The sequence below is a fragment of the Callithrix jacchus genome, chromosome 4 (genome assembly GCF_049354715.1).
Source record: "Callithrix jacchus isolate 240 chromosome 4, calJac240_pri, whole genome shotgun sequence".
In the NCBI taxonomy this organism is placed as follows: Eukaryota; Metazoa; Chordata; class Mammalia; order Primates; family Cebidae; genus Callithrix; species Callithrix jacchus.
In genome coordinates, this window is record NC_133505.1 from 55,292,061 (window position 1) to 55,305,412 (window position 13,352).

Consider the following 13,352-nt stretch of genomic DNA (forward strand, 5'->3'; position numbering starts at 1 on the left):
AGAAATGAAGACCATGTGAATACATTTTAAGAAAAGCAGTTTCCTGTATTCTTCTGTAAACATTGAGAATTTATTTTATTTTTCCTCCAATGGCCTATGTGTTTGATCAATAATCACAGTAATTTTCATAACATTGTATGGTTTGGCATGACATAAGTAAAAATAAACCCAGAAGCCATCATTCTCAGCAAACTAACACAGGCACAGAAAACCAAACACCGTATGTTCTCACTTAGAAGTGGAAGTTGAACGAAGAGAACACATGGACACAGAGGGGACCAACACACACCAGGGCCTGTCGGAGGTAGGGGGCGAGGGGAGGGAGAGCATTGGGACAAATAGTATTGTAACCGAGGTTTAAAACCTAGATGATGGGTTGACAGGTACACCAAACCACCACGGCACACATGTATCTATGTAACAAACCTACACATTCCGCACTTGTATTCCAGAACTTAAAATAAAAATAGCTAACATTTATTGAGCTCTTACTAAATGTCAGTCCCCATTCTAAGAGTTTTATGTGAGCTGTCCTATTGAATCCTCATTATTGCCACAAGAGATAAGGACTCTCATCACCATCATTTTACAGATGAGCAAACTGGGGAGGAGAGGGGTTAAGTAATTTACCCATGGTCAGACACACAGTAAGTAGAGAAGCAGGGTTTCAAACCACTCCTGAGCCATGACCTTGGCCACTACATTCTGTACCGCTTGCCTCAAGAAATGTGAAAATAAACAACTAAAAAATCTAATTGGGAAGTAAATTCTCATCAGACATTCAACATTTAAGTATTTGTCAAGTGCTAATACCAAATGCTAATATGGAAGGACAATGTTAATTTTTATCTACATTGATCTATGATTTTTCAGATAAATATCTTGAAACTAAATTTTTAAAACCTGTAACTTTTAGTAATTTCTATTCTCTTCTGGGTCTTTATTGGACTTTGATTTCTTTCTTTCTTTTTTATTGGGAAGCATTTCTACATCATTCTTATCAAACTCAACTATATAAGATTGTCATAAACTAGTGATTTTCTTCTCATTACATCTGAAACACAGACAGTGAGAAAAAGCAAGACAACTACAATCTTTGTTTTTATATTTTGTTTAACTATATTTGCCAAGATACTTGCAAAGCCTGTGGAGGTCTAGGAACAACATCTCCAGTCAACAATTGTTTCCTTTCTTGCACTTCAATCTCTAGTGATTGATCAGGGGCCTCCAAGTAGCAAGTTCTTCTTTGTTTGGGGAAGGGATCAGTGAACAATGTAACTCATTCCTGACATTTCAGTTAACAACTTTGAAAGAAAAGGTTTTTAAAATCCAATGAAACTCCTAAAAAATAATTGACTTTGCTTCTGCCCCCATGTTCTCCTCCAAAGAATCACACCTGAAAGTTTCCAATGATTCCACCAGCGAATTTCCCTCCTGTTTTAATTAACATTGTAGGGTGGAGGTCCTATACGCTGGAGACTTTTATATCTGTGTTTGATGTTACAACAAATAGAATTTGAAAATATATATATATATTTTTTGAGACGGAGTCTTGCTCTGTCGCCAGGCTGGAGCACAGTGGCGCAGTCTTGGCTCACTGCAACCTCCACTTCCTGGGTTCAAGCAATTCTTCTGCCTCAGCCTCTCAAGTAGCAGGGACTACAGGCGGGTGCCAAATGCCTGGCTAATTTTTGTATTTTTAGTAGAGCTAGGGCTTCTCCATGTTGACCAGGCTGGTCTTGAACTCCTGACCTCAGGTGATCCATCTGCTTTGGCCTCCCAACGTGCTGGGATTCCAGGCATGAGCCACTTTGCCCAGCCAGATTCAATGCACTCTCTATTAAAATACCACTGGTATTCTTCATGCAAATAGCAAAAAATGACCGGGTGCATGGTGGCTCATGTCTGTAATCCCGGCACTTTGGGAGGCCGAGGTGGATGGATCACTTGAGGTCAGGAGTTCAAGAGCAGCCTGGCCAACATGGTGAAACCCTGTCTCTACTAAAAATACAGAAATTAGCCAGGCATGATGGCGTGCCTGCTTGTAGTCCCAGCTACTTGGGAGGCTGAGGTGGGAGAATCACTTGAACCCAGGAGGTGGAGGTTGCAGTGAGCTGAGATTGTGCCACTGCACTCCAGCCTGGGCAACAGGGTGAGACTCCAGTCCCCCCCGACCAACCCCCCGTCAAAGAAACAAGAGAAAGATATATTGTTCAGCATGGTGACTATAATTAATGAAGAAATATATTGAAAAATACAGACTAGTTCGAAGGTAATGAGTTACTGCAACTGGTTGTTGAGTCAATTGTGTATTGAACTTTTTGTTCTACTCTTTCCCTGCTTCTTACTGCTGCATTTGACTAGTCTTAAAGAGAAGGAGAAAAGAAAAATAAAGAAAAATACATAGAGGACATTCATTGTTTCCACTACAAAAATGAAAAATAACTGTGAAGTAGTGCTTTTGATGATTCACCAATGAATGTATACTTGAAATGTTTTCTTTCAAAAAGCAAAAAAACAAAAAAGAAATGTTGTACATGATAAATACATAGTTTTTTTGTCAGTTTGAAACATTTAGAAATTAAAGAATAGATAATGTGAAACACAAAGCTATTTATGTAGGTAGTTAAAAATTTTTTTTTTTTAAATTTTTTATTGGATTTTAGGTTTTGGGGTACATGAGCAAAGCATGCAAGACAGTTGCCTAGGAACACACATGGCAGTGTGCTTTTCTTTCCTTCTCCCCTTCACCCACATTTGGCATTTCTCCCCAGGCTATCCCTCCCCACCTCCCCCTCCCACTGGCCCTCCCCTTTTCCCCCCAATAGACCCCAGTGTTTAGTACTCCCCTTTCTGTGTCCATGTGTTCTCATTTTTCATCACCCGCCTATGAGTGAGAATATGCGGTGTTTCATTTTCTGTTCTTGTGTCAGTTTGCTGAGGATGATGTTCTCCAGATTCATCCATGTCCCTACAAACAACACAAACTCATCATTTCTGATTGCTGCATAATATTCCATGGTGTATATGTGCCACATTTTTCCAATCCAGTCTATTATCAATGGGCATTTGGGTTGATTCCAGATCTTTGCTATTGTAAACAGTGCTGCAATGAACATTCGTGTACATGTGTCCTTGTAGTAGAACGATTTATAGTCTTTTGGATATATACCCAGTAATGGGATTGCTGGGTCAAATGGAATTTCTATTTCTAAGGCCTTGAGGAATCGCCACACTGTCTTCCACAATGGTTGAACTAATTTACACTCCCACCAACAGTGTAAAAGTGTTCCTTTTTCTCCACATCCTCTCCAGCATCTGTTGTCTCCAGATTTTTTAATGATCGCCATTCTAACTGGCGTGAGATGGTATCTCAATGTGGTTTTGATTTGCATCTCTCTGATGACCAGTGACGATGAGCATTTTTTCATATGATTGTTGGCCTCATCTATGTCTTCTTTCGTAAAGTGTCTGTTCATATCCTTTGCCCACTTTTGAATGGGCTTGTTTGTTTTTTTCCTGTAAATCTGTTTGAGTCCTTTGTAAATTCTGGATATCAGCCCTTTGTCAGATGGGTAAACTGCAAACATTTTTTCCCATTCTGTTGGTTGCCGATTCACTCTAGTGACTGTTTCTTTTGCCATGCAGAAGCTGTGGAGTTTCATTAGGTCCCATTTGTCTATTTTGGCTTTTGTTGCCAATGCTTTTGGTGTTTTGTTCATGAAGTCCTTGCCTACTCCTATGTCCTGGATGGTTTTGCCTAGATTTCCTTCTAGGGTTTTTATGGTGCCAGGTCTTATGTTTAAGTCTTTAATCCATCTGGAGTTAATTTTAGTGTAAGGTGTCAGGAAGGGGTCCAGTTTCTGCTTTCTGCACATGGCTAGCCAGTTTTCCCAACACCATTTGTTAAACAGGGAATCCTTTCCCCCGTGCTTGTTTTTGTCAGGTTTGTCAAAGATTGTATAGTTGTAGATATGTTGTGTTGCCTCCGGTGCCTCTGTTTTGTTCCATTGGTCTATATCTCTGTTTTGGTACCAGTACCATGCTGTTTTGATTACTGTAGCCTTGTAGTATAGTTTGAAATCTGGTAGTGTGATGCCCCCCGCTGTGTTCTTTTTGCTTAGAATTGACTTGGCTATGTGGGCTCTCTTTTGGTTCCATATGAAGTTCATGGTGGTTTCTCCAGTTCTGTGAAGAAAGTCAATGGTAGCTTGATGGGGATAGTGTTGATTCTGTAAATTACTTTGGGCAGTATAGCCATTTTCACGATGTTAATTCTTCCTAACCATGAACACGGAATGTTTCTCCATCTGTTTGTGTCCTCTCTGATTTCGTTGAGCAGTGGTTTGTAGTTCTCCTTGAAGAGGTCCCTTACATTCCTTGTGAGTTGTATTCCAAGGTATTTTATTCTTTTTGTAGCAATTGCGAATGGCAGTTCGTTCTTGATTTGGCTTTCTTTAAGTCTGTTATTGGTGTAGACGAATGCTTGTGATTTTTGCACATTGATTTTATATCCTGAGACTTTGCTGAAGTTGCTTATCAGTTTCAGGAGTTTTTGGGCTTAGGTGATGGGGTCTTCTAGGTATACTATCATGTCATCTGCAAATAGAGACAATTTGGCTTCCACCTTTCCTGTTTGAATACCCTTTATTTTTTTTTCTTGCCTGATTGCTCTGGCTAGAACTTCCAGAACTATATTGAGTAGGAGTGGTGACAGAGGGCATCCTTGTATAGTGCCAGATTTCAAAGGGAATGCTTCTAGTTTTGGCCCATTCAGTATGATATTGGCTGTTGGTTTGTCATAAATAGCTTTTATTACTTTGAGATACGTTCCATCGATACCGAGTTTATTGAGGGTTTTTAACATAAAGCGCTGTTGAATTTTGTCGAATGCCTTCTCTGCATCAATTGAGGTAATCATGTGGTTTTTGTTTTTGGTTCTGTTTATGTGGTGAATTACGTTTATAGACTTGCGTGTGTTGAACCAGCCTTGCATCCCCGGGATGAATCCTACTTGATCATGGTGAATAAGTTTTTTGATTTGCTGTTGCATTCGGCTTGCCAATATTTTATTGAAGATTTTTTCATCTATGTTCATCATGGATATTGGCCTGAAGTTTTCTTTTCTTGTTGGGTCTTTGCCAGGTTTTGGTATTAGAATGATGTTGGTCTTGTAAAATGATTTGGGAAGTATTCCCTCTTTTTGGACTGTTTGAAATAGTTTTAGAAGGAATGGTACCAGCTCCTCTTTGTGTGTCTGGTAGAATTCGGCTGTGAACCCGTCTGGACCTGGGCTTTTTTTGTGTGGTAGGCTCTTAATTGCTGCCTCGACTTCTGCCCTTGTTATTGGTCTATTCATAGTTTCAGCTTCCTCCTGGTTTAGGCTTGGGAGGATGCAGGAGTCCAGGAATTTATCCATTTCTTCCAGGTTTACTAGTTTATGTGCATAGAGTTGTTTGTAATATTCTCTGATGATGGTTTGAATTTCTGTGGAATCTGTGGTGATTTCCCCTTTATCATTTTTTTATTGCATCTATTTGGTTGTTCTCTCTTTTATTTTTAATCAATCTGGCTAGTGGTCTATTTTGTTGATCTTTTCAAAAAACCAGCTCTTGGATTTATTGATTTTTTGAAGGGTTTTTCGTGTCTCAATCTCCTTCAGTTCAGCTCTGATCTTAGTTATTTCTTGTCTTCTGCTGGGTTTTGAGTTTTTTTGATCTTGCTCCTCTAGCTCTTTCAATTTTGACGATAGGGTGTCAATTTTGGATCTCTCCATCCTCCTCATATGGGCACTTATTGCTATATACTTTCCTCTAGAGACTGCTTTAAATGTGTCCCAGAGGTTCTGGCCTGTTGTGTCTTCGTTCTCATTGGTTTCGAAGAACTTCTTTATTTCTGACTTCATTTCATTGTTTACCCAGTCAACATTCAAGAGCCAGTTGTTCAGTTTCCATGAAGCTGTGTGGTTCTGGGTCTGTTTCTGAATTCTGAGTTCTAACTTGATTGCACTATGGTCTGAGAGGCTGTTTGTTATGATTTCAGTTGTTTTGCATTTGTTGAGCAGTGCTTTACTTCCAATTATGTGGTCAATTTTTGAGTATGTGTGATGTGGTGCTGAGAAGAATGTATATTCTGTGGATTTGGGGTGGAGAGTTCTGTAAATGTCCACCAGGTTTGCTTGCTCCAGGTCTGAGTTCAAGCCCTGGATATCCTTGTTGATTTTCTGTCTGGTTGATCTGTCTAATATTGACAGTGGAGTGTTAAAGTCTCCCACTATTATTGTGTGGGAGTCTAAGTCTCTTTGTAAGTCATTAAGAACTTGCCTTATGTATCTGGGTGCTCCTGCATTGGGTCCATATATGTTCAGGATCGTTAGCTCTTCTTGTTGTATCGATCCTTTTACCATTATGTAATGGCCTTCTTTGTCTCTTTTGATCTTTGTTGCTTTAAAGTCTATTTTATCAGAGATGAGAATTGCAACTCCTGCTTTTTTTTGCTCTCCATTTGCTTGGTAAATCTTCCTCCATCCCTTTATTTTGAGCCTTTGTGTATCCTTGCATGTAATATGGGTTTCCTGGATACAGCACACTGATGGGTTTTGTATTTTTATCCAATTTGCCAGTCTGTGTTTTTTGATTGGTGCATTTAGTCCATTTACATTTAGGGTTAATATTGTTATGTTTGAATTTGATACTGCCATTTTGATGCTAAGTGGCTGTTTTGCCTGTTAGTTGTTGATTCTTCATTATGTTGATGCTCTTTAGCATTTAGTGTGATTTTGGAATGGCTGGTACTGGTTGTTCCTTTCTATGTGTAGTGCCTCTTTTAGGAGCTCTTGTAAAGCAGGCCTCGTGGTGACAAAAATCTCTGAGTACTTGCTTGTTTGCAAAGGATTTTATTTTTCCTTCACTTTTGAAGCTCAGTTTGGCTGTATATGAGATTCTGGGTTGAAAGTTCTTTTCTTTAAGAATGTTGAATATTGGCCCCCACTCTCTTCTGGCTTGTAGTGTTTCTGCCGAGAGATCTGCTGTGAGTCTGATGGGCTTCCCTTTGTGGGTAACTCGATCTTTCTCTCTGGCTGCCCTTAGTATTTTCTCCTTTATTTCAACCTTGTTGCATCTGACGATTATGTGCCTTGGGGTTGCTCTTCTTGCAGAATATTTTTGTGGTGTTCTTTGTATTTCCTGCATTTGAGTGTTGGCCTGTCTTGCTAGGTGGGGGAAGTTTTCCTGGATGATGTCCTGAAGAGTATTTTCCAGCTTGGATCCATTCTCTTCATCCCCTTCTGGTACACCTATCAAACGTAGGTTAGGTCTTTTCACATAGTCCCACATTTCTTGGAGACTTTGTTCATTCCTTTTTGCGCTTTTTTCTCTAATCTTGGTTTCTCGTTTAATTTCATTGAGTTGGTCTTCGACTTCAGATATTCTTTCTTCTGCTTGGTAAATTCGGCTATTGAAACTTGTGCATGCTTCGCGAAGTTCTCGTATTGTGTTTTTCAGCTCCTTTAATTCATTCATATTCCTCTCTAAGTTATCCATTCTTGTTATCATTTCCTCATATCTTTTTTTAAGTTCCTTAGTTTCTTTGCATTGATTTAATACATGTTCTTTTAGCTCACAAAAGTTTCTCATTATCCACCTTCTGAAGTCTAATTCCATCATTTCGTCACAGTCATTCTCCGTCCAGCTTTGTTCCCTTTTTGGGGAGGAGTTTTGGTCCTTTCTAGGAGGCGAGGTGTTCTGGTTTCAGGTGTTTTCCTCCTTTTTTCGCTGGTTTCTTCCCATCTTTGTGGGTTTATCCGCTTGTCGTCTGCGTAGTTGCTGACTTTTCGATTGGGTCTCTGAGTGGACACCCAGATTGTTGATGATGACGTATTTCTGTTACTTGGTTTTCCTTCTACCAGCCTAGCCGCTTCGCTGTACGACTGCTGAGGTCCACTCCAGGCCCTGCTTGTCTGGGGTGCACCTCTAGCAGCTGTGGCACAGTGAGGGATGCTTCCCGTTTCTTTTTCTGCTATCTTTGTCCCAGGATGATGCCTGCCAAATGTCAGTCTTTTGGATATAGAGGGGTCAGGGAGCTGCTTAAGGAGACAGCTCCTAAAAAGGAGCTCAATTTCTGAGCTGTGAGCTCTGTTGTTCATTCAGGGCTGTTAGGCTGCTATGTTTGATTTTGCTGCAACAGAGCTCATTTAAAAAACCCTTTTTTTCTCAAATGCTCTGTGTTGGGGGGTTCGGGCTTTATTTTTCGATGTTCGTTGAGGTGTCCTGCCCAGCTAGGAGGCAGACTAGCCACTGTTTGCCTGCCGAGTCTCCGCCCTGCTGTTGTGTGATTCGCCCTGTTCCTGCAGGCTCTGCTGTGGTCTCCGCCACGCCCTGCGGCGGGGTCTCTTCCTTGTAGCGTGTTGCCTCGGCAACGGCAGGCTGCGTCAGCAGTGGGCGTGTATCTCAGTAGGGATGGGTTGCCTCGGCAACGGGAGGCTGCGTCAGCAGTGGGCGTGTATCTCAGTAGGGACGGGTTGCCTCGGCAATGGCTGACTGCGTCAGCAGTGGGCGTGTATCTCAGTTGGGGCGGGTTGCCTCAGTAGTGGTGGATGCCCCTCCCCCACAGAGCGTCTCGGACCGTCTGCTCGGGATAGTTTGAAAACGCGGTTTTGTTTGGCCCACTGGGTACCCCAAACACTCTGTCTCTGCAATCCCCTGGGCTGGCCTACTGTCCAAGTGTCGTTCAGTCTCAAGTCCAGCCCTCTCAAGTCTCAGGTTGCCGGTTCAACAGGGCACCCAGAGAAGCGCGCCCTCTGGGGATTGCTGGGTAAGGCTGGCCGCCACCGCCCTGGCTGCCGGCTTCGCCAGGCAGACTTACTGCCTGGCGTCCTGTGTCTCCCTTACACTTGGGAGTTTCCCCGTTCTGTGGGCAACAAAGATCAGTCTGGAAATGCAACTCCGACTCACCTCTTTGCGGATTCAACGAGAGCTCCAATCCTGGGTTGTTCTCACAGCGCCATCTTGAGTCCTCCTCCCTTAAAATTTTTTAGTAGCCAAATTAAAGAACCAACTCAAGAGACTGGTGAAATTAATAATGTTACTTTCTTTATTTTTTTCTTCCTTTTTTTTTTTTTTGAGACAAAGTTTCTCTCTTGTTACCCAGGCTGGAGTGCAATGGCATGATCTCGGCTCACCGCAACCTCCACCTCCTGGATTCAGGCAATTCTCCTGCCTCAGCCTCCTGAGTAGCTGGTATTACAAGGCACACACCACCATGCCCAGCTAATTTTTTGTATTTTTAGTAGAGATGGGGTTTCACCATGTTGACCAGGATGGCCTCGATCTCTTGACCTAGTGATCTACCCGCCTCGGCCTCCCAAAGTGCTGGGATTACAGGCATGAGCCACCGTGCCTGGCCCAATAATGTTTCTTACTTAACCTAATATCTGGGATGGACTGAATTTGCGTTCTTTTTCTTTGCCAAATTCATATATTGAAACCCTCACACCCAATGCGATAGTTTTAGGATGTGGGTCTTTAGAGAGGTGATTAGGATTAGGTGAGGTCATCAGGGTAGAGTCCTCATGAATGGAATTGGTAACCTTACAAGAGTCACAAGGGAGCTTGATTCCTCTCTCTGCCCTCTCCCATGTGAAGATATGACTTCTGGGCAGTGTGCAGCCCAGAAGAGGGTCCTCACCAGAACCCAACCAGGCTGACATCTTGATCTTGGACTTCTGGCTTCTAAAACTGTGAGAAATAACTGTGTGTTGTTATAAACTACTCAGTCTCTGATATGTTGTTAGCAGCCCAATCTAAGACAATATCCAAGGTATTATTCCAAATGCAATCAATATAAAAATTAATCACTTTCATTTTACATCAAGTCTTTGAAATACAATGTATATTTTTTCTATTGTTTTTCTTTTATGGCTGCCTTCTCACCTGCAGATTGTGGGGGATCCTTATTTTGGGGGCTATTCAGATTGTACCTTAAAGCAGATTTAAAAATTTTTTTAATTGTGGTAAAATATGCGTAACATAAAATTTATCATCCTGACTTGTCAATGTATCACATTTGGTCTTAGCCAAAAGGCTGAGAAGCAATAGACTTTTAAATGTATCAGTGGTATTAAGTTCATTCATAGTTTTGTGTAACCATCATTATTCATCTCCAGAACTCTTCATTTTATAACGTCAAACTCCCTACCCATTAAATAACAGTAACTCCTCACTCTCTTTTCCCTCAGGCAACCACCATTCTGCTTTCAATGTGGTGTGTATTTTATCCTTACATCACATCTTAGTCAAGGCTAGCAATGCTCAAACACTCAATAGCCGCATGTGGCTAGTGTTGGACAGTGTTGGTCTAAAAGATGCACAGGTTTAGGGAAGACATAATTAGTTTGTCCTGTATAGGCTTATTCTATTATAGTTTTGGTCAACATCACTGAAGGGCAGAGATCATATCATCCAGGGTTTGGAGCTAACCACACCTTATCTGTTCTCTTGGCTGCAGGTTAAGTAGAGAGCATGCTCATAAGCACATGATTCTGACACCTCTCTCCCCACTAGGGGCATGCGGTCAGGGACCCTTTAGCAAACAACTGCCTGTAACAATGGTGAAGGAAAGGAACTGGGGGCAGAAGTGTATTAAGAAAATTTCAGAATGTTTTGGGGGGGAAAAAGGGAAACTTCTACTTTTATGATCAGAAATCCTCAAGGGAAAGATGGTTCAGAAAGGTTGGGAAGCTCTAAAGTTTAAGAATCAGACAACACAGTCACCAGTGATTCCAGTGAAGAAAAATGAGAAGTAGCTCATGAAATTTATATGATGCCTAAGGCTGATTTGACCATTTTGGTTCCAAAATGATAAATATAGAAGGGTACTGCATTAGTCTTCTGGGGCTACTGTAGCAAAATACCACAGAATGTGTGGTTTAAACAGAAATTTATTTTCTTGCAGTTCTGGAGGATGGAAATCCAATATCCAGGCTAATTTGATTTCTGGTGAGGGCTCTCTTCTTGGCTTGCAGACAGCAGCCTTATTCCTGTTTCCACATTTGACCTCTTTTTGCATGCCTTGTAGAAGAGAATGTGAGCAAGTTCTCTGCTTTATCTTCTTTTGAAATTTATTTTTATATTTTGTGATGATGGGGTCTCAGTATGTTGCCCAGGCTGATCTCAAACTCCAAGACATAAGTGATCCACTGGCCTTAGCTTCCCAAAGTGTTGGGGTTACAGGTGTGAACTGCTGTGCTCAGCCTGCTGTCTCTTTTTATAGGGGCACTACTTCTATCATACTAGCAACCAACCCATATGACCTCATCTGACCTCCCAGTCCTCATCTCCAAATGCCTTCACATTGTGGGGTTTTTAACAGAAGAATTTTGTGGGGCCAAGAATTTTGTGGGGCTTTTAACAGAAGAATTTTGTGGGGCCAAGATTTAGTCCCATTGCACTACAGATGAATAGCGTGAACCCATATGAGTGTTAGGAAGCAAATTATGATCCTCAAGGAACTGAGGCTTGGAAAAATTACAAAGGAAAACACAAAAGGCTTCTTCCATTACATTCAGTACAAGGAGAGGAAAAAAACAGGTTACATTAAAAAAATTAATGACCTTGAAAGCCTTGGCATCTCTGGAAGCCTGGCAACTTGGGCTGAAAATCCAGGTCTAATACGTTTGCTATAACATGATACCACCTCCTCATAGGGTTCCATGTTTCAGAGATAGAAGGCCAAGTCATCCTGTGTTTCTGAATTAGTTGCTATGTAAAATTTATTCACTAAAATGAATCTGTTAACTGAGCAGTTAAAGTAGCATGTTTATTTTTATAAACCCTTGTCCTCGGGGCCCTTGGCTTGGCTCACTGTTTAGCATTGTATCTACCTGGCTCATGCCAGGAACATGGCTGTGGTTCTTGACCTTCCTTTTCTTCTTTCCTCCTAAGTTGAATCCATCTCTTAAGCATCTCAAATCTGTCCATTTTTTTTTTCACCATCTCTTCTGTCAAGGTCAGATGCTCGTTAAGTCTGTTGATTCTACTACTTTTTTTAATTTTTTTTTTTTTTATACAGAGTCTCACTTTGTCTCCAGGCTGGAGTTCAGTGGTGCAATCTCAGCTCACTGCAACATTTGACTCCCTGGTTCAATCTATTCTCCTGCCTCAGCTTCCTGAGTAGCTGGGATTACAGCCATCTGCCACCATGCCCAGCTAATTTTTGTATTTTTAGTAGAGACCATGTTGGCCAGGCTGATCTTGAACTCCTGACTTCCGGTGATCCACCCACCTCTGCCTCCCAAAGTGCTGGGATTACATGTGAGCCACCATGCCTGGCCAATACTACTACTTTTATAGCTTAAATTTCTATTTTCAAGTCTTATTGAAAGGAAATATGCAATTTAAGAATTTTAACCTTTACTATCTGCAGTGCTTCCTGCAAATGCTTTCTAAAAACTTTCTAATATGTGTTCTGTAAAACTCTATTTCTTTCATATCCATTATTGACTTCTGCAGATCCACATCTTCATTTGAATATTGAGGAATCAAACCAAGAGTTTATGGTGAAAAGTGAAGAACTCTACGACTCCCTCATGAATTGCCACTGGCAGCCGCTGGATACAGTTGACTCAGAAATTCCAGATGACACCCCAAAGTGAAGCAAGACGTTCATTAAGCTCCCCAGTTCTCATATTAATTGTATCTTCTTTTGTTTTGGGAAAAAAGTAGTTCTCCCAGGAAGGTACTGGATTCTGTATATGAAAACTGGCATCCAGGGCTTCCGTGTGATTGACATAAGAGAACATTAATGTAAATAAACTTCACCAGCACATCTGTTCCTGGAAGTGTGTTATATTAGGTAAGTGTCAGAAGAGCTCATGTGGTGATCATGGTAGAACAAGCTGTGCTACAAAACCCTCGGAAAATAGGTTTAATATGAGGTGGGTTTGAGCTGAACTGATTGTGGCATTGCCACTCTGGTATGATTTGCTGCTTTCTGTAACTTCAAACTCTCTTAGAAATTATATCCATAGGCAATGTAAGGTTCCTTGCTTCTGTCTTGTCTAGAAAATGTTAGTTAGAACTGGATGCTTGATCTCCATTTCCTGGCCCCATGAGAGAGAGCTAGAGGTGGTGGTAGAGACTCAATTGAACAGAAAGATTCCTAAGCATCAGGCTGGGCGTGGTGGCTCACACCTGTAATTCCAGCACTTTGGGAGGCTGAGGTGGGAGGATCAGCTGAGGTTGGGGATCGATATCAGCCTGACCAACATGGAGAAACCCTGTCTTTACTAAAAATACAAAAATTAGCTGAGTATGGTGGCACATGCCTATAATCCCAACTACTCAGGAGGCTGGGGC

At 41.4% G+C, this 13,352-nt stretch overlaps 2 protein-coding genes across 5 annotated transcripts in view; both read left to right on the forward strand.

The window, feature by feature from the left end:
- Positions 1 to 12,828, forward strand: part of LOC144582153 (uncharacterized) — a 34,071-nt gene extending 21,243 nt beyond the window's left edge. The window contains exon 6 of the mRNA XM_078369357.1: positions 12,507 to 12,828. Coding sequence (XP_078225483.1) covers positions 12,507 to 12,649 — 143 coding nt within the window. The 3' untranslated portion in view covers positions 12,650 to 12,828. The remainder of the gene's footprint in view (positions 1 to 12,506) is intronic.
- Positions 12,505 to 13,352, forward strand: part of MEP1A (meprin A subunit alpha) — a 49,749-nt gene continuing 48,901 nt past the window's right edge. For all 4 annotated transcript variants that reach the window (XM_078369353.1, XM_078369355.1, XM_078369354.1 and 1 more), the window contains exon 1: positions 12,505 to 12,849. The gene's annotated coding sequence lies outside the window, so the exon portion shown is untranslated. The remainder of the gene's footprint in view (positions 12,850 to 13,352) is intronic.